The 23,872-nt window shown below is 53.2% G+C and overlaps 1 protein-coding gene across 1 annotated transcript; it reads right to left on the bottom strand.

Moving 5' to 3' along the window:
- Positions 1 to 106: 106 nt before the first annotated feature.
- Positions 107 to 22,388, bottom strand: MED12 (mediator complex subunit 12). Its single transcript, XM_055081770.1, has 45 exons — positions 22,134 to 22,388; positions 21,500 to 21,604; positions 21,101 to 21,292; positions 20,805 to 20,964; positions 19,905 to 20,086; positions 19,606 to 19,716; positions 19,010 to 19,264; positions 18,498 to 18,644; positions 18,235 to 18,334; positions 17,966 to 18,102; positions 17,605 to 17,736; positions 17,140 to 17,266; positions 16,408 to 16,637; positions 15,814 to 15,894; positions 15,512 to 15,682; positions 15,165 to 15,309; positions 14,948 to 14,998; positions 14,506 to 14,624; positions 14,174 to 14,317; positions 13,571 to 13,734; positions 13,240 to 13,371; positions 12,587 to 12,814; positions 12,266 to 12,410; positions 11,972 to 12,092; positions 11,510 to 11,611; positions 11,296 to 11,409; positions 10,869 to 11,044; positions 10,508 to 10,687; positions 9,372 to 9,443; positions 8,789 to 8,922; positions 8,459 to 8,620; positions 8,096 to 8,207; positions 7,847 to 7,936; positions 7,245 to 7,354; positions 6,882 to 7,017; positions 6,453 to 6,614; positions 5,105 to 5,479; positions 4,731 to 4,881; positions 4,377 to 4,573; positions 4,134 to 4,211; positions 3,824 to 4,041; positions 1,352 to 1,595; positions 954 to 1,073; positions 697 to 778; positions 107 to 480 (listed from the first exon to the last, which is right to left on the bottom strand). Exons 1-45 carry the CDS (start codon positions 22,230 to 22,232, stop codon positions 437 to 439), a joined length of 6,537 nt encoding a protein of 2,178 aa, XP_054937745.1. The 5' UTR covers positions 22,233 to 22,388; the 3' UTR covers positions 107 to 436.
- Between the last annotated feature and the right edge of the window lie 1,484 nt (positions 22,389 to 23,872).

Below are 23,872 nucleotides of genomic sequence, written 5' to 3'. Positions count from 1 at the left end.
ACTGAAAGACTAAGGCCCCAACCCTTAACACCTTGCCAGGCTGGAGAAAAGAGAGGGTAGTAAGGCAATTAGAATTCAGAAATTTAGGAGGTGGAAGGTAAACAGGGGAGATGATCTGAACAGAATGAAGGTGCTGACTTGCTGGCCCAGTTGGCACCCTTCCGAGAGCCCGCCCTTCCCGGACATGCAGACTCACACACTCCCTTTGCAAAGAAGCTCTGTGTATTGGGTGCAACAGCTCTGGGGTCTCTATATAAATAATATACAAAACCCAACAGCTCAATGCCTCACATTAACAAAAATACTAAAAACTCATTAAAAATGGAGCCTGAGGGAAGAGCCCCAACCACTACTGGTGCTAGCCCAGGAAGGGGACTGGGAATTAAGAGGAAAGGGTGGGGCCCCATCCAGTGCACAAGCAGTTCCTCCAGGTGGCTCAGTAGCGTCCAAATATGTTGGTACTGGGCTGTGGCTGGGTATCTGTGAAAAAGCAGAGATTATCAGGGGTGGGAGGCCGAGCCGGGTGGCAGTCTGCATTGAGGAGAGCCATTCAGGCACCGAGGGAAGGGACAGAAGGCAACGCTTCCCTTCACAACCGGGGCCCGAAGCAATCACCTCAGCTACTTTGGCCTCCCCCGCCCCGCCGGCCCCCCAGTTATTCCGTGGGGCTCTCCTTGGGAAGAAAGGCAGGCTTACTGGAGAGCTGTTGTTGGAGCTGCCGGACCAAAGCTGCTGTCTGCTGTTGTTGCTGGGTCTGCTGAAGCCCCTGGCGCTGGAACTGGGGTGAAAACGGGAAGTGGAAGACTGAAGTCGAACCTTCCACTTCCTTCCCTGTCCTCATGTCCCGAGCCCTCGGCAGAGGGCCCTGCCTTGCCTCCCGCCTCGCCATGGTGGCACACTGTCCGCAGCCTGGGCTGCTGTCCCAGAGCACGGGGCTGGAGCCCAGCAGCTACCTGGGGCTGGGACTGGGGCTGGGGCTGGGGAGGAGCTGCCTGCTGCTGCTGCTGCTGCTGCTGGTGGGCCTGCTGCTGCTGCTGCTGCTGCTGTTGCTGCTGCTGCTGCTGCTGTTGCTGCTGTGAAGACAGAAGAGGTCTGTCTAAGGAGAGCAAGGGGCTGAACCTCAGTGGTGGAGGGACCCCCGGAAAACGGGGGAGGGGAGGAACCGGCTTCTTAAGCCCCCACTACGTGCCAGCTGCCCTGCCGGGGTACGCCCTTACACTGCCTCATTCGGTGTTGAAAACCACCTGGGAGAGCCTGTGCCTCCCCCTCCTCCTACCCCCCTCCCAGTCCCCTTCCTCCTCCTCCTCCTCCTCGGGCTCCCAGGTCCCAGACGAAAATCCTAGGGCCTTACCCGCAGGATCTGCTGTTGCTGCTGCTGCCGGATGTGGTACTGTTGCTGCTGCTGCTGCTGCTGCTGCTGCTGCTGCTGCTGTTGCTGCTGCTGCTGCTGCTGCTGTTGCTGCTGCTGCTGCTGCTGCTGCTGCTGCTGCTCAGGCAGGATGGAAGCCGACCGGACGCCGGCCTGGACACCCTGGGCGCCCAGTGGGGTCATAGTGCCTATCATGGGTGTTTGCTGCAGTGTCTGGTGGGAAAACCTACAAAGACAAGGAGGCGCAGAGATCAAGGCATGGGCTGTGGGGAGAGGGGCGGCAGACGAGCCCCAGGTCCCTGACCCCGAAGAAACGTCAACAGGCCATTTCATCCACTCCTCCTGTCACCAACCAGAAGAGGCTTTTTGGCTTCTGACAGATTTGTTGCTGCTGCTGCTGCTGCTGCTGCTGCTGCTGCTCAGGCAGGATGGAAGCCGACCGGACGCCGGCCTGGACACCCTGGGCGCCCAGTGGGGTCATAGTGCCTATCATGGGTGTTTGCTGCAGTGTCTGGTGGGAAAACCTACAAAGACAAGGAGGCGCAGAGATCAAGGCATGGGCTGTGGGGAGAGGGGCGGCAGACGAGCCCCAGGTCCCTGACCCCGAAGAAACGTCAACAGGCCATTTCATCCACTCCTCCTGTCACCAACCAGAAGAGGCTTTTTGGCTTCTGACAGATTTCTAGGTTGGGGAATGAGGAGCAAAGATAACACCCCATTTTAGTGTCTCCTAACCTTCACGGTTAGGAATTTTTCAATTCTGTTGTAGCTGGTTTTCTCTTATGAAAATGAAACACAGTCTCAGCGCAGGCTAGGCATTCCATAGACACCACTGATCTTGTTCTGCTTATCACTGTTGTTGGTCCCCAGTAACACATCAGGGTCTTGAAGACGGTTGAGTTCTATTGCTCCTTACACCTTCCTGACCCCAGTCTGTACTTCACTGCAACAGGCTACTGGCTGGGCCCGTCTCAAGTCTTCTGTCACCTTCCGTACGCATCCTCTCCATGAATTCCACGTTAATCTCTCAACACGCCCAAATGATCACATCACTTTCCTGATCAAAAGACTGCTTTCCGGGGGCTTCCCTGGTGGTGCAGCGGTTAAGAATCCGCCTGCCAATGCAGGGATCACGGGTTCGATCCCTGGTCCGGGAAGATCCCACATGCTGCGGAGCAACTAAGCCCGTGCACCACAACTACCGAGCCTGCGCTCTGGAGCCCACGAGCCACAACTGCTGAGCCTGTGTGCCACAACTCCTGAAGCCCGCACGCCTAGAGCCCGTGCTCCGCAACAAGAGAAGCCACTGCCATGAGAAGCCCGCGCGCCGCAACGAAGAGTAGCCCCCGCTCGCCGCACTAGAGAAAGCCCGCGCGCGGCAACAAAGACCCAATGCAGCCCAAAATAAATAAATAAATAAAATATAAATAAATTTGTTTAAAAAAAAAAAACAAAAGAGTGCTTTCTGGGATCGTGTCTCAATCCCTCACCGAACGTTCAAGGCTCTCTCTCAACCTGCACACTCCCAGCCTATCCCTACTCCTTCCCTGGCACAAGTCTTACATTCCAGCCAAGCTCTTCTCCTTCCTGTCCTCCCAGCCACCCAACTCATTCGGGTCCCCATGTTTTTGCTCATGCTACGTCCTCTACCTGGGATCCCCCTCCTTCTCCTCCTCCCCGCAAATCCAAATCACAGCTATGCTTCAAAGGCCAACTCAAGTCTGACCTCCCTCACGGAACTTTCTCTGATGACTCAGGCCCACAATGATATCATCCCGCACTCTTCCTGAATTCCCATTTACTTCACGGCACCCAACTGCACAGCTGATTATATCTTTCATCACTGTGTTCCCTAAGTGTTCTGAGTAAGTCTCCTCTCCCCAGGTATAGTAGAAATTCTCTGTGGTGAGGGATTTTGTATTTTTTTCAAATAGCTTTCCTCACCCCATCTGGTCCTAGCATAGTGCTGGCCACACAGTGGGCCTAAGGCACGTCTAAGTAAGGGACTTGTCTTCTGGTCCACCCCTCAGTGTTCTCAACCTTAAGCTGCAGAGCCTCAAGCCATGACTCCAAAGTCTTAACTAAGGACTGACTGACGTTCAGCGTGGTGGGAGAATGTGTTCGTTGGTCCATTCCAGCACTAAACTGCTCTAATAGTCGCTGGATAACTCCTTACCACACACTGCATCTATGAACCCCCGATCTTTCCTTTTCATAGTCATATATAAATGATTTCCCCTCTTTGGTCCTCGAAGAAATGTTGGGAAGCAGGTATGAGAACACTGGCCGCCAGGGCCCCTTCCAGCTCTGGCATTTTGTGGCGACAGGCCAGGTGGCCAGATAAGTGTTCTTGACGCCTCCAAAACTTCTGACTAGTCCCATCACCTCCAGGCCCAGGTTTTCCCAAATCGAAAGCCTCAGTGTGTCTTCAGGACCCCCGGCTCCCTTGGGTACCTTTGAGTGGAGGTCAGCCCGTGTCCGTAGGTTGGGGCCTGCTGGTGCACATAGCCACTGGGCCGCTGCTGCAGGTGGCGGGTAGGATCTACAAGAGTAGGATTGGTAGAAGAGTGGGTGCTCTGATAAGGCTGGCTGGAGTAGCTGGGGGGCACCATGGTACCTGCGGGGCCTGTGTGTTGCTGCAATCCCACATGAGAAACGTAAGGAGTATAGCCCTGGAGGGAAGGAAGAGAGACAGAGTCAGGGCCAAGACTGTGCAGCGCAGCCTGCCTCAAGCTCCCCGATTCTCACCATCTCGTGCCCTTACCTGGGAGGTCTGCAAACCGTAGGAAGAGCTGGGAGTCATCTGATGGACAGATGACTGTCCCAACATCCCCTGACTCTGCTAGAGGGAAAAAGGAGACAAACTCAAACACAGGAAGGGCTTTCTGCCACCTCGTTTCTTGTATCTCCTACTCTGTGTGTCCGTATGAAGATCCCAATCCCTGCGTGACCCTCAAAAGCCCCTCTCCCTGACGGCCCTCCCTACGGCCCCTCTCACTATCTTTGCCTGGAGCTGTTGGCGAAGGCGCTGTCCCTGGGGCACCGCAGGCTGCTGCTGTCGGTACACAGACGTCTTGTAGGAGGAGGGTTCCAGTCCCATGACGCCAGTCATGGTGGTGGGCAGCACTCCAGGGTAAGGTGGTCGGGAAGGCAGCTTCTGCATCGGTAACCGCACAGGGCGGTACGGGTCCACACGGGGGCCACCTGGAAAGGGGAGCAGGCTGACCTCTTCAGGCTCTTCATCCCTCTGCGCCCTGCTCAGCGCCCCGGGCATCCACAGCTCCTGGGAGGAGTGGCATCGCCCCTCTCAGGCGGAAGGCATGTTCGGGTCAGTCCCTCGTGCCTAGTAGCTGGCACTCACCTGCCGGCAGTGGCTGGTTCTGGGTGTAGAGGCCTATGGAGCCCTGCCTGTAGCTAAGGTGGGATATGGAGGCAGGGTTGGTGTGGTGCAGGAGGTCCGGAGGCACTGTCACTCCATAGGGGCCACTCCGGCCTGGGCCCATTCCATAGTCCTGTGTGAACGGCACAGGAGGAAGGGGAGAGGGCTGGGGTCAGGTGGGGTAGGAGGGGGGAATAGGAGCTGGATGTACGTGGTTCCCTGTTCTAGTTCTAAAGGTACTCCTTCCCCAGATGCCCCCAGCCCTCCCACAAACCAGCCGCTCGACGGAATCAGGAAGAGAGAGGGGCTGGGGAAGGGGCGCGATGGGGCTGTGGCAAGGTGGCAGCGGCGCTCACCTCTGTCTTGGCGGCCGGCTGGCTGCGTTTCTTGCCCTTGGTGGACTTCTTCTTGCGTTCCTCAGTGCTGGGGGCAGCGGCCCCAGGTTTGTCAGTTTTGGGGGGCTCTGGAGCCTTTTTCTCAGGCTCCAGCAGGGTGGGGGCTGGGGGCTCCTCATCTTCCGGTGGCAGTGGCAGCGGCTCCAGGTAATAGGCGCGGGGCCGGGGCCTCAGGTGCGTGTGGTACAGCAGCAGCCGCTGCTGTTCCTCTCCACGGGCCACGCGCCGGTCCACCCGCACTGTTCCAAACCAGCCCCAAGACAGTGGCGCTGACGGCTTCAAGCCTTCAAAAAGATCCCAGGGGGAGATCTTTTGTTTGGTGGAAACCTGTAGACCCTGCTCCGGAAAATGAGAAACAGTGAGCTGTTGAGACTTGGAAAACAGAAGACTTGGAAAACTCGAGGACTTGGAGGAGAGGGAAAAGTATCTGTTGGCAATAAAAGAAAAAAAAAGTCATGGGTAGATTCAGGGAAGATGGTGAAAGGAAGACACACGGACACACGGACACACGGACACACACACAGAGGAGAGAGAGTTAAGAGGAGATGCTGGGGAGCTGAGGGAGACAGAGACAGAGACAGACACTGACAGAGGAAGACAGATACAGAAACAGGAAGGCCGAGAAAGAAAAGGCAGTGAGAGACTGAAAATGGGCAGAGAGAGAGACAGAGACAGGGAGAGAAAGAGAAAAACAGGAAGAGAGAGACAGGCAGCGCACGAGAGAGACAAAGACAGGCAGAAAGACAGACAGAGACACACTGAGCCAGGAAAAGAATGAAGAGTACGGCTATATGAACGGGTCGGACTTTGGCTTTTGAACTCCACGTTCTCTTTCTCCTCTCCCTCTACTACACACAATGATTATGGTTACTCAACAAATACTGCAACTGACAAAGAGAGGGGACAGAGAAAACTGTGCAGAGATGGGTTGACAGGGTCGGGGGGAGAGAGATGCAGGGATAAAAGGGGTGCAGGCCGGGGTGGAGCAGTATATGGGAGGCAGGTGGGGCAGAGGAAAGAGGAGGGTAGGGTGCTGAGAAACGGGTGGTACGTATAAAGGTGGGTGGGGGTGATGGGAGGCGCAGAGGGGTGAAGGGAGAGACCAAGGAAAGAGAGGGAGGCTCCCAAGATGGGAAGAAGAAATGTGAGGAAAATTAAGTGATTAGCTCAACACCCCAGGGATGGCTCTCGCCCACAGAGCCTGATAAACCTGTTGCAGCTACAGAGGTTAATGCAGGGGAGGCTCTGACCCAAAGGGGAACAAAGGTGGGGAGCGGGGAGCAGGGGATGGGAAGATAATGGAACATGCCTCCTTCTTGAAGATGGAGTCGAAGCCGGCAATCTTGTTGCCTTTGGTGTCGATAAGGGAGCCCTGCGGCTCACATGTGATGACATCTCGGGTCTGCTTGGGCAGTGGCAGCAGCTGGCGAACCTTTTCCAGACTGTCTGACTGGCGCTCCCCCAACTCCTTCTGCGGGCACAGAAAGACACGATAAGAGTTCAAGGACACAGGAAAAGAGGGACGGGAAGTCTCAGGGGACAGCACAGAAGCTGGCACGAAGAAGACACTCGGTAAATCCTTACCATATGAATAACAAAGAAAACACGGATGTGCAAGGGAAGGGTAGGGGGCTCTGGGCAGGACGATGTCGCTGAGGCTGGACCGCAAACGCAAGGTCAGGGAATAGGAAGCTGAGACCCCAGGCCTCTAGGCCTCACCCTCACCCCCTCCTCTCACCCGCAGCTTCTTCACCAGGTTCATGTAGGCACGTTTGTTTTCCTCCATGCTGCCCTGGGAGATGCTGGACATGTCTGCAGCTAGGGTCCCATTGATGAGCACGCTCAGCATGTCCAAGACGGTGGTGAAGAGCTCACTGTGGCAGGAAGCCGGGGGGGAAAACCAGAGGAGAAAGAGTTTCAGACAGACAGAGACAGCCGGGTTGGACACGAGCAGGGAGCGGGCACCAAAACCGTGTGGGGAACCCCGGACCGCAGAGTCCGCAGTATCAGCCACACCGATTGCGGCGGGTCGTGCACCTGGTGTCAGGGAAGGGGATCCTCTCGGGTACAAAACTGGAGGGAGGGGATAGGGATGCTTTACTTGTTGGACTGCATGTCGACAGTGCCGCTGATGATGATCTCCAGGAGGAGCACAGCCCACTCCGTGGTCTGCTGGGTGCTGCGCTGCACCGTGTCAAACATGCCCCCCACCTGCCAGGGCCACAACAAGTCAGTCAGATGGCTCAGGGGCGGAGGGCAGCATTTAAGGAAAGCTTAGATTAGAACCTGGGCTGGATGTGACTCGGGACACCTGAGGTCAATGTTCCAGTTGTACCTATGATTTGCTACATGATATCAGGCCAACAACTTAATTCTTGACATCTCTCGGCCTTGGTTTCCTTACTTATAAAATGATGGAGTTGGACCAAAGGATGTCCAGGATCTCGTTCAACATTTCACGATAGATGTCTAGGGCTTCTCGGGCCCAGCCAGAATCTAGGATACTGAGGCAGGGTCCCTGCAAGGATCCAGTCTCCTTAACCACTTTCAGGTCCTATGCCCTTTAGGAGAGCTGGGCTAATACGTGAAGACCCAGAAGAGCCTGGGCCCTCCATCCTCACCCTCGCCTCCCTGGGCTGGGGCTTCTTTGTCTGCAGTCCTAGCCCCACCCCTTTCCTTCTTCTCCCCAGCTCCCTCTCTCACCAGGTTGAGCCGCAGTTTGAGCGCCTCATGCATTAGCTGCTTTGGCTTGCAGTCGTCTAAGTACTGGTCATCTCTCCAATTATTCACAATCTAAGATAAAAACAAGTACAACACACAGCTCAGGGATCTTCTCGTTTCCATGCCAAAGCACCCAGGGTGTTCTTGTCAGAAAACACTGAAGATTCAGTGGCCTCTTGGCTGCATCCTTCTCTGCCTTCCTGCCCGGCTCCAGGGCCCAGAGACCTGTACCTGGTGGACTTGGCTGTAGAGGGAGGTAAGGAGTCCCTCGCGCTGCTCGTCCTGACCCTTCAGACACGTCAGCACCAGGGATAAGAAGGGCTGCTGGCTCAACAGGGACATGCTAGAGATGGGAGGAAAAGAAAAAGAAAAGTACAGGACCATGGGTTGTAGGTCAGGCAACTTCCAACCTCATTACTCTGAGCCCCAGACTCTACTCTTTTAAGATCTAGCCTCTTGCTCAACTATCACTCTTATCCTCTGCCCATTTTTCTGATTTTGATCCTCACCTCTTTGCCCCAACTTTTCTTCTTCCCTGGGTATGCCTCCTCTCCTTTCTACCCCTCAATCCCAGCCCCCTCGTAGCCGCTTTACCTCTTCTGCTTTTGTCGATCGCGTTCTTTGCGCGAAGAGGAACCCAGGTGCTGGCCCTTCTCCAATTCTTCCCCAGCAGCCTTTAACACATGCCCCTGGACTGAGGTGGGCAGTTTGGCAATGAGAGGAGCCACCAGCCATACACCAGAGCGCTCTAGGGAGCTGGAGAGATGGCACGCACAGGGTTACAGAGGAGCTGGGTAAGGTTGGAACAACCCATCCTCTCCTTTCCTGAGGGACATGCCTGGCATCTCCAGGTGGCTGAAATCATTTACACTACCAGAGGAGAAAACTCAGAAGGGGATGGGTCCTAACACGTTTCTACCCAACCTGAGCACGGGCTTGGTCTTGCTGCTGCTGGGCATGTTGCTTGCAGTGTTTCCAGAAGACGACCCTGTCTCTGCAGACTGTTGGAAAACCTCGATTGTGGCCTTGGCGATGTTCTCTAAGAGGGAGTTCATCTCCTGAGGAGGATGCAAGGCACAGGGGTGCTAAATAGCTCGCTGGTGGCAAAGGCAAAGAGATGGTAGGAGAGCTGGGAGATGAGGACATAGGAAGGCATCCATGGCGGTTGATAGGAGGGTAATGGACACAACCCTGCTGGGTGTCGTGTCCTCTAGCACCTCGTAGTATTTCTCCAATGCCCCACTGTCTTCTCCTTTACATACCTCCTTACAGCTGCGGCCACAGAAATAGCCTCTATGGCCACCGCCACCAACCTTCCCCACAGCTCAGAGCCCCAACACTCCCAACCCATGTCTCTTATCATCGGCTCCAAACGTCCGCCATCTTCCCATCCTCTCGGATCTCCAGAACCCAAAGATAGGACCTAGGTTCTTCTATGGCGGCCCACCTCCCTGACATGTGTCGCTGGAAGTAAGCATGGGAAAGAGAGGGCCCGGGCACCACTCACATTGTTAGGGGTCTGCTTGATCATGAGCTGCAGCTCCAAGGAAGACTGGCGCATGGTCCACTGGTCCAAGTTCTGTGACAGAGACCCCACCCACAAGCTAGTCATCATTGTGTCATTCTAGCCACTCAGCACCCCGATGCCAGCTCCTGATCTCTCACAACCTTGAATCACATATGCCTGGAGGTCTGAAAGGGACCTCTACGTCCCCTCTTTAGGGAAGATCATACCTAAATAGTCCAAAATGACTGAAAAGTCTACCCTATTTTAAAAGCGGTTCTGGAAAGATTTCACATCTTTGCCCAGTTTCCTGTTCCAGAGCCTCACATTCCTTAGCATCAGGAAGTTCTGCTTAATGCTTAACCTAAATCTTTGATGTTGAAGTTGAAGCTCGCCGCTCCTGTTTCCAACCAGCTGCTCAAAGTCCTTTACAGACCCGAAGGCTAGTCTCAGCTAATCTCTCTTTGGCATTATCTCCTCCGGGCTGAAGAGGCCTCATTCCTTTAGCTTTTCCTCAACGGCTTTATTTTTCCACCCTCCAGTCACATGAATGTCTTCAGCAGTGTGGTGAGGCAGGAAGGGCACAGGCAGACCTGGGCTTATATACTGACTCTAAACTTCCTAGCTGTGTGAGTTCCTGAACCTTGGGCAAGTTACTTAACCTCTTCAAGCCTCAGTTTCCTCACTGGTCAAATAGGGATATTCTTACCTACTTCGCAGGGTTGTAAAGAGTAAATGAGAAAATCTACGTAGAGTGCTGAGCATGGTACCCCACGTGAAGCAGCCGCTCGATAAGTAATAGCTCTTTGGTAGTATTACTACTCATGACAGAGCCATGACCAACATGCCAAACACACAAGACCAAAAACTAGGCCTCCCAGATGCTATGCCTCCCACTGATAAGCTAGAGTCCTACCCCAGATAGCTGTGCACTCACCTAGCAGTTCACTCTCCAGTCTAGACCATATTGGCTTAACTTCGAAACCCATGCTGGAGCTGTTTCTCTCACCACCTTTCACCCACATCCTCATTCGCCTTCCTACTTAACTCCCTCTCTCTTTTTCTCTCAAGGTTCCCATCATTTCACCCCAGGCTCAGGCCCCACTGCTTCCTCCAAGAGCCCCATTGCCTTGGCCTACCTGGAGGATACGCTTAATGCGTTGCCGCTGGGGGTTTTCCCCATCCTCATTGTCCAGCAGCCGATGTGGGTAGCAGATGAGCTGCATGAGGCGCTGGGCCTGGGCGCTACTCAACACTGGGTCTTGCAAGTCATTGCTGTCCTCACACAGCGATTTAAGGCAACGTTCTCCTACCCATTCCTGAGGAAGCCGAGAATCAGGGGACTGGGGCAACCAGTAAGCAGGTTAGGAATAAGGGGGATGGACTGGGGGGGTTGGTGAGCGACATGATGTATGGCAGGGAGGTGGTGTGATCATGGTAGGAAACAGGACTATATTATACAGTGGCGTTTAGGAGGTGTGGGGGGAAGGTGAGACTGACCTGCTGGCAGATGCTGCGTAGCACGTACTTGGCATAGACATCCAGACTGGCTGTCTCCACAGAGATGTTGCGGCCACCCTGCCTCCGACCGCCACTGCCACCTCCTCCCTCCTCCTCTGGAAGTTCTTCTGTTCCTCCTGTCACAGTGAAGCCTGAACCCTTCAGTTCCGCATCCCCTGTGGTTCACAGACAGGAGATAGGGAGGGCAGAGTGAGATCCGAATGCTGTGTGGAGACCCACCCCGGACCCACAGAAGCAGCAACTCCCCAGATCCTGCCCTATGGGACAGAAATATACTTCCCTCCCTCGTCTCCTCCCCAAAGGTCAGAGAGACCACCTTCAGGAGAGAGAAAGACTGTCCTTTGTAGTTTAGCTGGCGCTCCACCCTATACACACTTCTGGCACCACTCCCTTCCTACCCCCATACCAAGTACAAACACAGCCTTGAGAACAGCAAACACAGCTCCATCCACAATGCGGTTCTGGGAGGCAGCCAGCAGGTGGCGGTCACAGGAGGAGCGGATTCCTACCGTAGGCTTGTCTGGGGAGACAGCTGAAGTCAGGGGAAGCAAAAGTAGAAACGGTGTGGGTGGGGTAGCCACACTTTCCACGGCTGGCCGGCTCGGATCGAGGTCACTTACTTCCGTCCGACTGGCAAGGATTGAGTTGAGGTGTCTTGAAAAGGTGGAGGAGGATGCGGCAGGTAAGCCGGGCCCCCGGCTCAGAGTCCTGTTCACTGCAAGCTACAGAGAGGAAGACAAAGCAGAGGGGAAAGGATGAAGGCGGACTGTATGTGGGTCTATAGGTGGTGAGGGGCTAAAAGGGAAGCTGAGGCCAGGCGAAAAGAGATAAAACACTGGAGGAGAGGTGGGGTAGCAAACTGTTCTGCAGTATAAGGGGAGTACCTGGAAGGGTCAGGAACCGGAAAGATCGGGGCTGCAAATGCAGGGTTAGAAAGACGACCCTCCCAGCCTGAGGCACACCACAGGACTGGCCTCTGGTGCCACCAGGAGCCCCACACTGAACAACCAGAGTGCGGCCGTCCAGTGTGTATTGAGACTGGGGGGTCTAGACATTCTAGGGGTTATGGATTGGTAGTTCACCAGCATTAAGGAGTGAAGGGATGGCTGCACAGCGAATCAGATCCTCCAGGAGCAAACACTGCCGAGCGATGAGGATGGCAACAAAAGTGGCCAGGGAGTCGTGAAAAGACAGGTCACTGACCTGGAGGAAAAAAGCAGACAGACACCGGGACTCAGTGTGGAGAGAGCGCGGCTACTCAGAGCGCTTGGCCTCCACTCTGCAAAACTCTGTCCCTCTGCTCCTGTGATTACTGGGAGCAGACCCCTGCCCTGGGAAATGCCCGGTGTCCGGCACTCCCCCACCCCCAGTCTCACATCTACATTGCAGAGGAGGTCGTTGAAACCGCAAGTGCCATTGTTAGAGGAGCAGCACAAGGCCTTAAGCACTCCCAGCCACTCCGCACTCAGTGACTTGCAATAGCCGGTCAGCTCTGCACACAGGATTGCGATGTCATTCACCCTGGGGAAAAGTACAAATGCCCTCAGGAAAAACCTTGTTCCGGCAAAACCTCAGACTCATTAACTTTTCATCTCCACCCCGGCCATAACCAAGGTTGCAGTACCTCCCAGGCATCTCATCCCTCCCAATATCAGGCGGGAGCGTGGTGCCCATTCCTCACTCAGTACGCCCCATACCTATCGGGATCATGGTGCCCTACACAGACGTGCATAAGGGCATTGCAGACAAAGCTGTAGCGGTTAGCAGGGTTCTCACTAAGACTCTTGCCTAGCCCTGTGTAGGTGAAGGTGTGAGCGGCAGGGTTCTCCAGAGTGTCAATCATGAACTCGGGTGCCCAGCGCATATTGGATTCTGATGGCTCCACGTTGCAGTAGATGGTGTTCTTCACCTTGGAGCAGAAGTCACTGCAGGGGTGGGGGAAAGGAGAGAGCAGCATTGAGGAAGGGCTAGTGAGCTAGAGGGATAGTCAGGAAAGGGGAGAAAAGGAAAAAAAAGGAGAATGTGAGGGACAAGGGGCCTTAGGGCAAGAAAAGGGGAAACGGGACAAAGCAGACCGACTGGGCAGGAAAGGAACCCAGTGAGAAGGAGGCACAGGGGCCTCAGGAGGCGGGGAGGAAGAGTGTGGGCCCCGCAGACATGGGCTGGAGGCAAGGCTGATGAGGAAGGAGGCCCACTCTCAGGAACCAAGAACACGCAGAGGACACCATCCCCAAATGACCCTGCAGAGACAGCAGGGTCCTGGGCTGTGCCCTGCTCCTGAGTGGGGCAGTAATGGGAAGGAGACGGGATGAGGTCCCACTCTCTACCCCTTACCTCCCACCTCTCTTACCTGAAGAGCTCCCCAAATTTGCTCTTTAAATGGCTACAGGAGGTGTACAGATCATAGAGATAAGCAAGGATACAGCGCTCTGCGGAGGAGCCATCGGACCGATTCATCCCATGCTTGACTACGCCACACAGCCTGTCACGAAGGGGCAAGGTCGGGAGGTGTGCCTGGAGCAATGGCAGGCTGGGGTGCAAAGATTCCCGTCCCTTGGCAATACTCTCTCCCTTCCCCACCTGAATGGCATGCACTTCCGCACAGTGAGAGCCCCACATGTTCTTCGCAGGCCACTTCCACCAGCATTCACCAGGGCCCTGCATTTTGAAGCCCTGCTTACCCCTCAAAGACCTGTGCCATCTGGTCCTGGTTGAGGATGAGGCAGGCGTGATAGTGCCGCAGGACAGCCACGATGCACAGGCACAGGCTGGTGGTGTAGCTGCCCACCAGATCCGAGGATTTGAGAAGCAACTCGGCCTCAACTACACTCAGTTCATTCAGTAGCTAGAGCAGAGTGAGCGGGGGTTGACAAATGAGAAGAGGCCTTGAGTATTACACATAACCCCCCTTCCTGTGAGAAAACTGGAGCCCCTTCCTGCTGGAGCTGCCTCAGCCTGGAAGGGCCCTGGTGCCATATGCCACTGTCCTTTATTCTAGTAACGACAAGCCACGTCAATGATCTAACCAGCCTCCGGGATACAATCCTATGAACCTCACGATGGGAGGACAGTCTGTGCCCAGTGCTCTAATCCGTCTCTCGGGTCTCCCCAGGGAGCACTTGAGTCTCTATTCCTGCTGGCTTAGCTCATGGGCCACTCCCCCCACACTAGTCTTTCGGTCCCTCCAAATAGCCTGGGACACTGGCTTGATCCTCTCCTCCTGTCCTTATGACCCTGTACAGCACAAACTCCTTCCTCCACCCTCATCTCCCGAGCTTCCCCACCTGAATGGCAAAGTCGATGAGGCCACTGATGCTGAGTGAATATTCCATGAGGTCGAAGATGAACTGCACGTGCTGCACCAGAGGCAAGTGGTACGACATGCCAAGGGCAAAGCTCGTGATCTGCTCCAGAACATTCCGGGAGACCTAATAAGGACAGTGGGAGTGAGACAGGAATGGAGAGAGGTGGGAAAAACCAGCGAAGCAGGAAAGGATGGTGGAAGGGGATGAGACCAGGAGGCTTAGCCTGCCTGAGGGGGGAAAAAGACAAGGAGGAAAGGAAAACGGTACAAGGAGGCCGGAATGTGGGAAGGGGGCTGGACTTAGGCCCACACCTGAGCTGTGACCTGGTGTTGGTCGTAATGCGAAAGGTGCTGGAACTTAGCAAAGATATCCTCGGCGGTGGGGAAGGCTTCAGGCCGGTTGCGCCGCCGCTTCTGCCCATCCTCCCCACCTGAGGGGACAGTTGAAAGGGACCAGTCAGGACAGGGAAGATAACTAGGTGACTGGGGGTGGGGAGGGGGGTATGGAGAGAAGGCTATTGGCGGGGGAAGGGGAAGGAAGGGAGGGAGGGAGAGAGGGAAGGAAGGAAGAGGGAAGATGGGAAGGGAGGGTCAAGGAAGGGGCAGGGGAGGGATGAAGGGAAGGGAACAGTGAAGCAAAGGTTTGGAGGACCACAGACTATGTGGACCTTACAGGAATACGTACAGGGAGGTGCTAGGTTGAGGGAGGGAAGGGAGAGGGAGGGCGGGCAGTATGGGGCTTACTGTGAGGTACCTAAGAATGTCAGGTCTCCAGGATTCAGAGGCACAATAGGAGCAAGCTGGTCTGCAGAGGGGGGGAATGAGGGGGGAAGTTTCAAAAGGACTAGAGCTCTCAGGAGACTCCAAGAGACAGGACATCGGGACGTGACTGGGAGTTCCCTACACTGGGGAAGGGAAGACTGACTAGGGCGTTTTTTGGGGGAGATCCATTTAAGGCGCCTCAAACCCACCAGTTTCCGCTGTCCCTTTGCGGTTCAGAACCTTCAGGATATCCTTGGTAATTTTCTTGATGGCATGGCGGGCATCATCTCGCTGCTTTCCCACCCCAAACAGTACGACCAACCGCTGGTTGCACTCATGGCTGCATGACTCCTCCTGCATCCCAGCGGCACCATCAGACTCCAGCACGGATCGCTCTCCCTCCTCTTAAAAGCATGCTCCATGCCCCTCAGCATCCCAGTGCTCAAGCCCTTCCCAGCATACCACACCCTCAAGAACAGCTCCAACCCCTCAGCACAGTCCTTGGACAGAAACCTGGGCTCAGAACAGATGGTCGCAAGGTGTTGGGGAACGGTACCTGGGGGATGGGAAAGTGCGTGGCATACTGCACATGCCGCGGCTGGTCATAAAGAACCCCAAGGGTCCCTTCTAGCTTCTCCTTGGGTGGGGGCTTCACCTCCTTCTCAACATCTGGTTTCTCAGGGGATGGACTGCCCTTCCCCTCACAGGGCATAGTGGGGGAGAACAACTAAGAGAAAGGTGAAAGGGCAGAACATTTAGAGGAAGACAAAGGGATGAGGGGGCACAAAGAAACTCCCCAAACTGGCATAACGGGAGGACCTCAGGAGCTGGATTCTCCCACACCAGGATCTAACTTACTGAGAAATCAGGCTTCTCCATGTCCTCAAAGAGCACACTAGAGCTAGGGTCGATGTCCATAGACTCCGAGAGGCCTGGATCCTGAGGGCAGAGAACAGAAGCGAAGCTGCTTTAGCCCCGAGGAGCTGCTCCCCACCATCTACTCCCACCAGGGAGTAGAAGAGAGGAGACCATATTGGGAAAAGCACGAGTTCCAGATGCAAGCCTTGACTGGTCCCTTAACCTCCACAGGCCTTGGTTTCCTTCAGCTTTAAAATGAGGATAAGAATACCTCAGAAGGGGGAATTCCCGGCGGTCCAGTGGTTAGGACTCAGCACTTTTACTGCCATGGACCCTGGTTGGATACCTGGTGGAGGAACTAAGATCCCGCAAGCCGCGCGACACAGCCAAAAAAAAAAAAAAAAAAAAGAATACCTCACAGGGCTGCTGTGAGGAGCCAATGAAAAAAAACTGACATAAGAGTGCTTGCTAAACTGCAAAGCACTAAGCAAATCTTACCCTTGTCACTAGGTAAAGGATTCTCAGAGGATTCCAGGAGCCAGGAAGATGGGACTGTCAGAAGAAATGATCTAGGGCAAGGAAAAGCCCTCTCACCTCCAGCTTGCTGCTGCTGCTGCCCTCAGCCTCCTTGCGCTCGGGGTCATCGGCAGGGTCATCAAAGGGAGAGGGAGGCCGGGGACCAGGGGCTCCGAAGGCAAGGTCCCCTCGGGAGATAAGGGTGCAAGTGTACATGTTGTGGGAGAAAACATCATGTCGAATCAGTTCACAGAACAGCAGTACCAAGTTAAAGAACTCCACTCGTTCACTCTCACTTCGGGGGTCCGCTGGAGAGAGGGGATGAGAAAAGATGAGTTAGGGGAGCACAAAAGAGATGGGCAGAAAGAGAGAGGGACACACCTAAGGCATGGTGCTCCTAGGGTTCCTGAAGTAGGCAAGAATAGCAATGACTCAAAAAAAAAACAAAAACAAACCCAAAAAACCAAAAGCCAAACCAAAAACAACGACAACAATAAAACCAAAACTGTTGAGGGATAAAGTGTGGTTGGTTACCCCAACTCCTGCCCCACACACCATCTCATAAAGGAATACAGCATCTCTGCTATTTATACGTGAAAGTGCTTCGATCGTATGCTCCTGCTTTTATTCTTCTCTTTATTTCTCTACTCTGTTAAACTGTAAGATGAGCAAAGGCTAGAATTATGTCCAAAAGTCATTCTGCATAGAGCTCAAGACAGAAATATATCCAGAAGGCCCTTCATATGCTTTCTGATGACAGGGATGGGTGAGTCTAGGCAGAGGTAACCAGAGGGTGGCAGGGGTCCATACTCAGCATGGGAGCCTGTGTATCCAGAAACTGCAGGAGGACATCCTGGAAAATGGGAGCACTAGGAGCAGAAAGGGAGCCAGAGGCTATGGAACCCTTCTCATCTGCGGCTTCCGATTCTCCACAACGCTGTAAGATGAGAGAACAAACTGTAGGATTGGGTTTTACCTGTTTCTTCACTTGTCCATGTGCAATCCTTGAACTACTGCCTATTTTGGATCCATCCCAAGCTTTTCACTTCTACCCTCCCCCCCTTGACTCCCATTTTCTTTACCATCTCCCAGCTGCAGCCTTGGTCACTTCTCTAACTCTGACATCAATCCACTCCTTTCTACTTTTGCCTTATGTCCTCAACTTTCCCTGTACATTCGCTACCCCTTCTTCACTCTCACAACTTCAACTTTGGTCCCACTACCAGCTCAATGTGGCTCCGACCCCAGCTGCCACTGCCCCATGGGCCCCCTAACCTCAGCCTCAATCTCTGCCTGTCTCTTCTCCAGCAGCTTGGCTACCACCATCGCACGATGACGACCAGAGCGCTTGCAGCTGACAGCCCATTCACACAGTAATGATACCACAGCATCATCATCTGAGGAGATCTGGAGACCAAAGGAAGACCAAAGGGGTGAGTAAGGTAGAGCTGGGGACAAAGGACCAAGTTCCAGTCTCCCAGCGACTAGGCCCCATCTTAAAACATCCTAGGCCCAGTAAGACCGGCTGTCTCTTCTGACATCCTCTGGTTTCAATGCCTTGCCAAGCCTTCCCCTCATATATACTGTCGCTCTTGCTCTGTTTTTCACGTCTTCTCTTCCTCTTCTTGCTTATTACCTCGTGCCCATCCTTGCTAGGCCCCAATCCAAAGATTCGATTACAGAGGGAATCAAGAGAGTTGCTGAAGTCAGAGCGCTCAAAACTATGGCTGTCCAGCACTTCCAAAGTATGGAGCACCCGCCCAATGGTGAAGCCTGAGGAGGAAAAGTGGTAAAGGGGACTTTAACTAGAGGCCCGATGTACTCCAACTTTCAGATCTATATGTCCTTACTGTCCCCATCCTTTTCCTCAAACATCCTTCTTACTGTCTGTCCTCTGGCACCCACCTGCAGTAGCTTCTTGGCACTTATCAAAAGACCAGCGAACCTCAACGGCCTGTCCGCGCTCCTTGATCTGCTGCTCAATCTCCCGCAACTTTGCACGGACCTGCAAAGAGGAAGGCTTTAAGGATGTAGCAAGGCATACAAAAAAAGGCCAGGGCTCCAGGCTAAAAGAATAGTAGCAGACGCCGAGTCACTATTTCTGAAAGAGTAACTTAAGCCTCTCACACCCCAGTTGCCTGGGGGTACCAGCTACTGGTCAGACTTACCTGCTGAGTGAAGGCACTGTTGCCCTCTGGCATGGGCAGGTTGGAGGGGGCAATAGGCAGGTGGTCAAGTGGTGAGCCAGTCTTGATTCGGCTATCAGTCAGAGAGTAGTGCCAAACCAGGGCACTAGGACAACACAGGAGGATGGTCTGCCAGACAGGAACAGCTAAGTCAAACTCAGTTATCACGGCTACCTGTCTAGAAGCCCATTATAAGACCCAACCCTTCAGTTTCTGATCCAAAGTTATTCTGAGCCTCTGAGGTGGCATCATTCCATCTCTGGGCCCCTCCCCTCATCCACTCTCCTAAAAGGCTTTGGGCCTACTATTTAGACCTGGAAGGGAACTAACTGAAAAGGAACTAACACCCCAGAAATGAGAAGCCAACAATTTCCAAGCAAGTGCTCAGTGCCTACTCTTGCCTCCAATTTAGAACCACTCCCATTTTCCAGGACAGGCACCTGAGTCTTCTCAAGATGTCTTTTAATACTTCCATGGGCCCACCTAGTACCTACCTGAAGGATACAGCTGAGGCCAAAAACTAGGGGTCGGTGCTGAGGGCACATAAGCAGGTCACTAAAGGGTGTAGAGGGTGTGCTGCTAGTTGGGGGCTGAGGAGCAGGGGTCGTGGGCAGTGTGCTTGTTGACTGAGCAGACATCATATGAGATGAGTGACTGCTCACGCCATCCAGCTGCAGGGCCAGTCTCCGCGTACAGAAGTAGGCAAGGCGGCGGGAGAGGTATGCAGACTGAACGAATTCCCCAGAGTACTGTGAAGACACGACGATCAAAAGCCCCCAGTTGGGGACTTCCCTGGTGGCGCAGTGGATAAGACTCTGCACTCCCAATGCAGGGGGCCTGGGTTCGATCCCTGGTCAGGGAACTAGATCCCACATGCATGCTGCAACTAAGAGTTTGCATGCCACAACTAAGGAGCTCGCCGGCCACAACTGAGGAACGCTGGAGCCGCAACTAAGACCCGGCGCGACCAAATAAATAAATAAATATTAGGAAAATAAACAAACAAAAAACAGTTCTCTCTAAGGGACATTGCTTTCACGTCTTATATCTCCTCACATCCTCCCTAGACGCCCCAAATCCTAGGCCTTACTCGAAGCAGCAGGGGCAGCAGCAGTTTAAGCAATTCATCCTCTCCAGGGCGGATTTTCTCAAAACACTCAAGTACCCAGGTCAGGAACTCATGTCTGTCCAGCATTCCGTCCTATGGGTACAAGGGATGGGAAGAGGATTAGTTTCGCCGAGGGACTATTAGAGATGAGGCAGAGAAAGTAAATGAAAGAATGAAGAGAACCACGAGTGGGGCAAGGTGGCAGGCGGATTCTGTTCTATGCTGGCAGAGTGTGAGGTCAGGCTCAATCCCACGTCCCACATGACATGCCTTCTTCCTACCTGAAACATGAACATGGCCAGCTTCTCATTGTAGTCCCACTGCCGGATTGCCACCTCTACATCATGGGGCAAGGGCCCTATAGTAGAACCACAGCCCCCACTTCCAGAAGGCCCTGGCCGGTAGTATTCAGCCATCTTTTGCAGCTGCTCCCATAAGTACTTGGTGATGATCTGAGTCCATTCTAGGGGAAAGATGGGAAAAGGGCTATTTTATTCTGTCCCTTTGCTTAGAACACCTTCTGTCCCCCACCCCCAGTCACCATACTTCTAAATCCTATTCATCCCCTTAGGCTCTAGTCAAATGCCACTTTCAACAACAAGGTCCTACTGTATAGCACAGGGAGCTATAGTCAATATCCCATAATAAACAATAAAGGAAAAGAATATGCAAAAGAGTGTATATATATGTATATATATGTAAAACTGAATCACTTCGTTGTACACCAGAAACTAACACGACATTGTAAATCAACTATACTTCAAAAAATTTAATTAAAACAAAACAAAAAAACAAACAAAGAAACAAATGCCACCTTCCTAAAGCCTTCCCAGGTGTCCCCAAAAGAAAGTAATCTTTTTGTTCACTGAATTCTCAAAGAACCTTCTGCCTCCACTTTTGACACTATGCTTCTATATTCAATTATGGGATTTGTACATAAGCCTTAGCATCCCTACTAGACTATAAGCATCCTAAGGGCAGGGATTAGGTAATGGTCACCTTTATAGCACAGTACATGCACACAGTAGATACTCAAGATACTTGATGCTTACTAATTGAGTGAATGCAAGATACAAGCAGAAGCAAGGAATACAGATGAGGAAGGAGAATAATTGCAAGGGTCTCTCTACCACTCCTTGAAGCGATCAGTGGTGGGACCTCTGGTATTAGGAGTTACTCACCCATGAAAGGGTCAATGACATGTCTCTTCTTAACCTTGGTCTCTGTGATCGCTGCATAGTAGGCACAGGTCATCTTAATGAGCCAGGCAGCCCGCATCACAGGCACTGTGTACTTGGCCAAGTACCCAAACACTTCTTCCTTCTTACTGAAAATGGGGACCTGGATGGACATCGCAAATAGTGAGACCTCTCTCACCCCCATGAGCTGGCACCCGTGTAGCTTCATCTGGGAATCGGAGGGTACTTGGTACCCACGCTCCCCTCCTTGGCCTGAAGAACAGGAAACAGTACCTCACCTTTTTGGCTAGTTGTGTGAGTGGCTTGGTGCCAGCCAGATCGGTGAACCAGGTGTTAATGGCACTCTGGGAACGTGCAGTCACCAGCCAGAAGTTGTCCTTCTGGTTCACTTGGGGCTTCCTTCTACCAGTGTCAGGGAGGGTGTTACAACGTAACTTCTCTGCAATAATGCTGCTGAAGTTGGAACTGATCTGAGGGAAGAAAACTACACCTCAGGGTGGGAAGAAGGGGCAAAGAAGTGGTTGTGCCTTTGATGGGCAAATGCCAATGTGGTAGCATTAGGTTATGAAGGAAAACTCGGCCATTTAGGTCATCCCTTTAAGTCTTCCCAACCCAGGGCCTTTGCTCCTTCTCAGATTCTTCCAGCCTTTTCCTTCAGCCTGGCAGGGTTGTCTCACCTTGGCAGGATTGAAGTTGACGTTCTTGGCACTGCCATGTTCATCCCCAGAGACAGCTGGCTGGTTATTGAAACCTTGTTTTACATTCAAGGCCGTTAGTTCATCCTGAGGCAGGAAAACGACATTTTAGCTTTTTTTTTTCCCTTGGGGGTGGGAGTGGGGGTGGGGGTGGTGGGAGAGGAGGGCAGAAGAGAGGGGAACAAGGGGGGAAAAAGGTAGGAGGAGGATTCGGAGAACAGATTGTGATTTAAAGCTAGGCCCTTATATTCATTTGGACCCCACCCTCACTAAGATTCCCAATTCCCCAGAGCTCGCTCAACAGCACTCTGCCCCTGCGAGCTTGCAAGCAGCCGTAGCTCACCCAGCCGCCTCAGACAACTTTCTGAGGTGTGTGTGTGCGGAGAGGGGGGCGCCTCCAGCGTGGCCCCGACATCACTCCCGGTTCGCGCCCAGGAACCACCCCCCACCCCCACTAGGTCCTACTCTCCTACACCAGCCCACTTTACTCTTCCCCCTTTCGGGACTTGCGCTCCCACCGAACCGCCCCGCCCCCCCCTTCCCCGAGCCATCAGTTCTTCCTCCTATGGCGATCGCTGGCCCCTGGCCCCGTGGGAGCCCGGATTTCTGAACGCACCTCCTTCTGTTTGGGATCTTGAGGGTATACATCGGGAGGCCCCAGCCGCGGCCGCTTCAGGGGCCGGTGTTCGTAGCTCAAGATCCCGAAGGCCGCCATCTTGCCCAGCCCGTAGCGCCAGAGGCGCCAGCCGGGCCCGGCCGCGGGGGAGGGGGAGAGGGAGCCGAAAAGGGGGGCGGCGGTGGCGAGGACGGCAGCCGAGAGACAACAAGGGGGCACATTAGAAACTCTCGATCATTGCCGGAAACTACCGAGGGAAACCGAGGGACGCCGGGAACCTTCGGACAATACCGACCGCAGCGGGGGCGGGGCCCAGCCCGGCGTGGGGCGGAGCTCCGCGCGCGGGGAGCTTTTCCACCCCGGCCGCCGGAGAATCGATTTCACTCAGTCAAGATCCCTGCAAAGTCCGCCAGCCCGGCGCTGGGGATACGAACCTGCGAGGCGGGAGGCGGCCGCGGCGCTGAGCTCCGACTGGAACTGGATTCCCAGCGCCTCGCTCAGTTCTCGGCCTAGAATAAGTGCTCGATCGTCTGTGCGTTGCTTAGAAACTCTGCCTTTTGCAAACCACTTCTTTGTTTCTTAGTTCCTGCATCTGAAAAATGGGTGTACTAACACCTTCAAGGGACTCTTGCGAAGATTAGAAGCTATGTATGCATAAGAAAGCACCTATTAAACCCTGAAAGGTCGGCTCTAATCTTTATTAGAAACTATGTATGCATAAGAAAGCACCAATTAAACCCTGAAAGGTCGGCTCAAGGTCTTTATGGTCTAGCACTGAGGTTCTTAACTCTTCTGCCTTCACAGTCCCTTTAAAATGCTGATGCAAGCTATGGCCCTTCTTCCCAGAAAAATGCACGTAGAGATATACAAAATGTTAGATACTTTGCAGGGAGATTCTTAGACCCCCTCCTGAAGTTCACTCACATATCCCCTAAGGGTCCATGAACTCCAGGTTAAGAACCCTTGCTGTATCGAAAGAGGCACCTACTGAGTGTCAGATGCTTTTCAGACATTGTCTCCTCTAACCCGCAAAAAAAATCCCTATGAGTTAGGGATTATTATTGTCTCCATTTTGTGGATGAGGAAGCTGATTTTCAAAGAGTGGAAGTTTGCTTGCCCTATATTACATGGCTACTGTGTAACAGAGCTGAGACTAGGATTTTTTCTTGTCTCGGTCTCTCACTCTCTCTCTTTAAAGTGGTGTATCATCTCATTGCTGTTCTTTTTTTTCCTGCCTTTTTCAATTGCAGTATATTCGATGTACAATATTATATCAGTTACAGGTGTACAACATAGTGATTAACAATTTTTAAAGTTTATACTCCATTTATAATTATAAAATATTGGCCATATTCCCCGTGTTGTACAATATATCCTTGTAGCTCATTTTATACATAATAGTTTGTACCTTAGTCCCCTACCCCTATATTGTCCGTCCCCCTTCCCTCTCCCCATTGGTAACCCCTAGTTTGTTCTCTGTATCTGTGAATCTATTTCCTTTTTGTTATATTCACTACTTTGTTGTATTTTTTATCTTTTTTTTTTTTTTTGGCCGCGCGGCTCGCACGATCTTAGTTCCCCAGTTCCCCCACCAGGGATGGAACCCGTGCCCCCTGCAGTGGAAGCGAGGAGACCTAACCACTGGACCACCAGGGAATTCCCTGTTGTATTTTTTTAGATTTCACATATAAGTGATATCATACTTTTCTTGACTCGATATTCTTTCTATGATGGTATTG

The sequence above is a fragment of the Physeter macrocephalus genome, chromosome 21 (genome assembly GCF_002837175.3).
Source record: "Physeter macrocephalus isolate SW-GA chromosome 21, ASM283717v5, whole genome shotgun sequence".
Taxonomy (NCBI): domain Eukaryota; kingdom Metazoa; phylum Chordata; class Mammalia; order Artiodactyla; family Physeteridae; genus Physeter; species Physeter macrocephalus.
Note: the sequence above shows the minus strand (reverse complement) of the source record. Positions and strands in the feature narration are given on the sequence as shown.

Coding starts and splice junctions, on each gene's coding strand:
- MED12 (XM_055081770.1), bottom strand. CDS start 22,232: ATGGCGGCCTTCGGGATCTTGAGCTACGAACACCGGCCCCTGAAGCGG. Junction 20,965..21,100: donor TCACACAACTAGCCAAAAAG/GTGAGGTACTGT, acceptor ATGTCCATCCAG/GTCCCCATTTTCAGTAAGAA. Junction 4,882..5,104: donor AGCCGGCCGCCAAGACAGAG/GTGAGCGCCGCT, acceptor CCGTTCACACAG/GACTATGGAATGGGCCCAGG.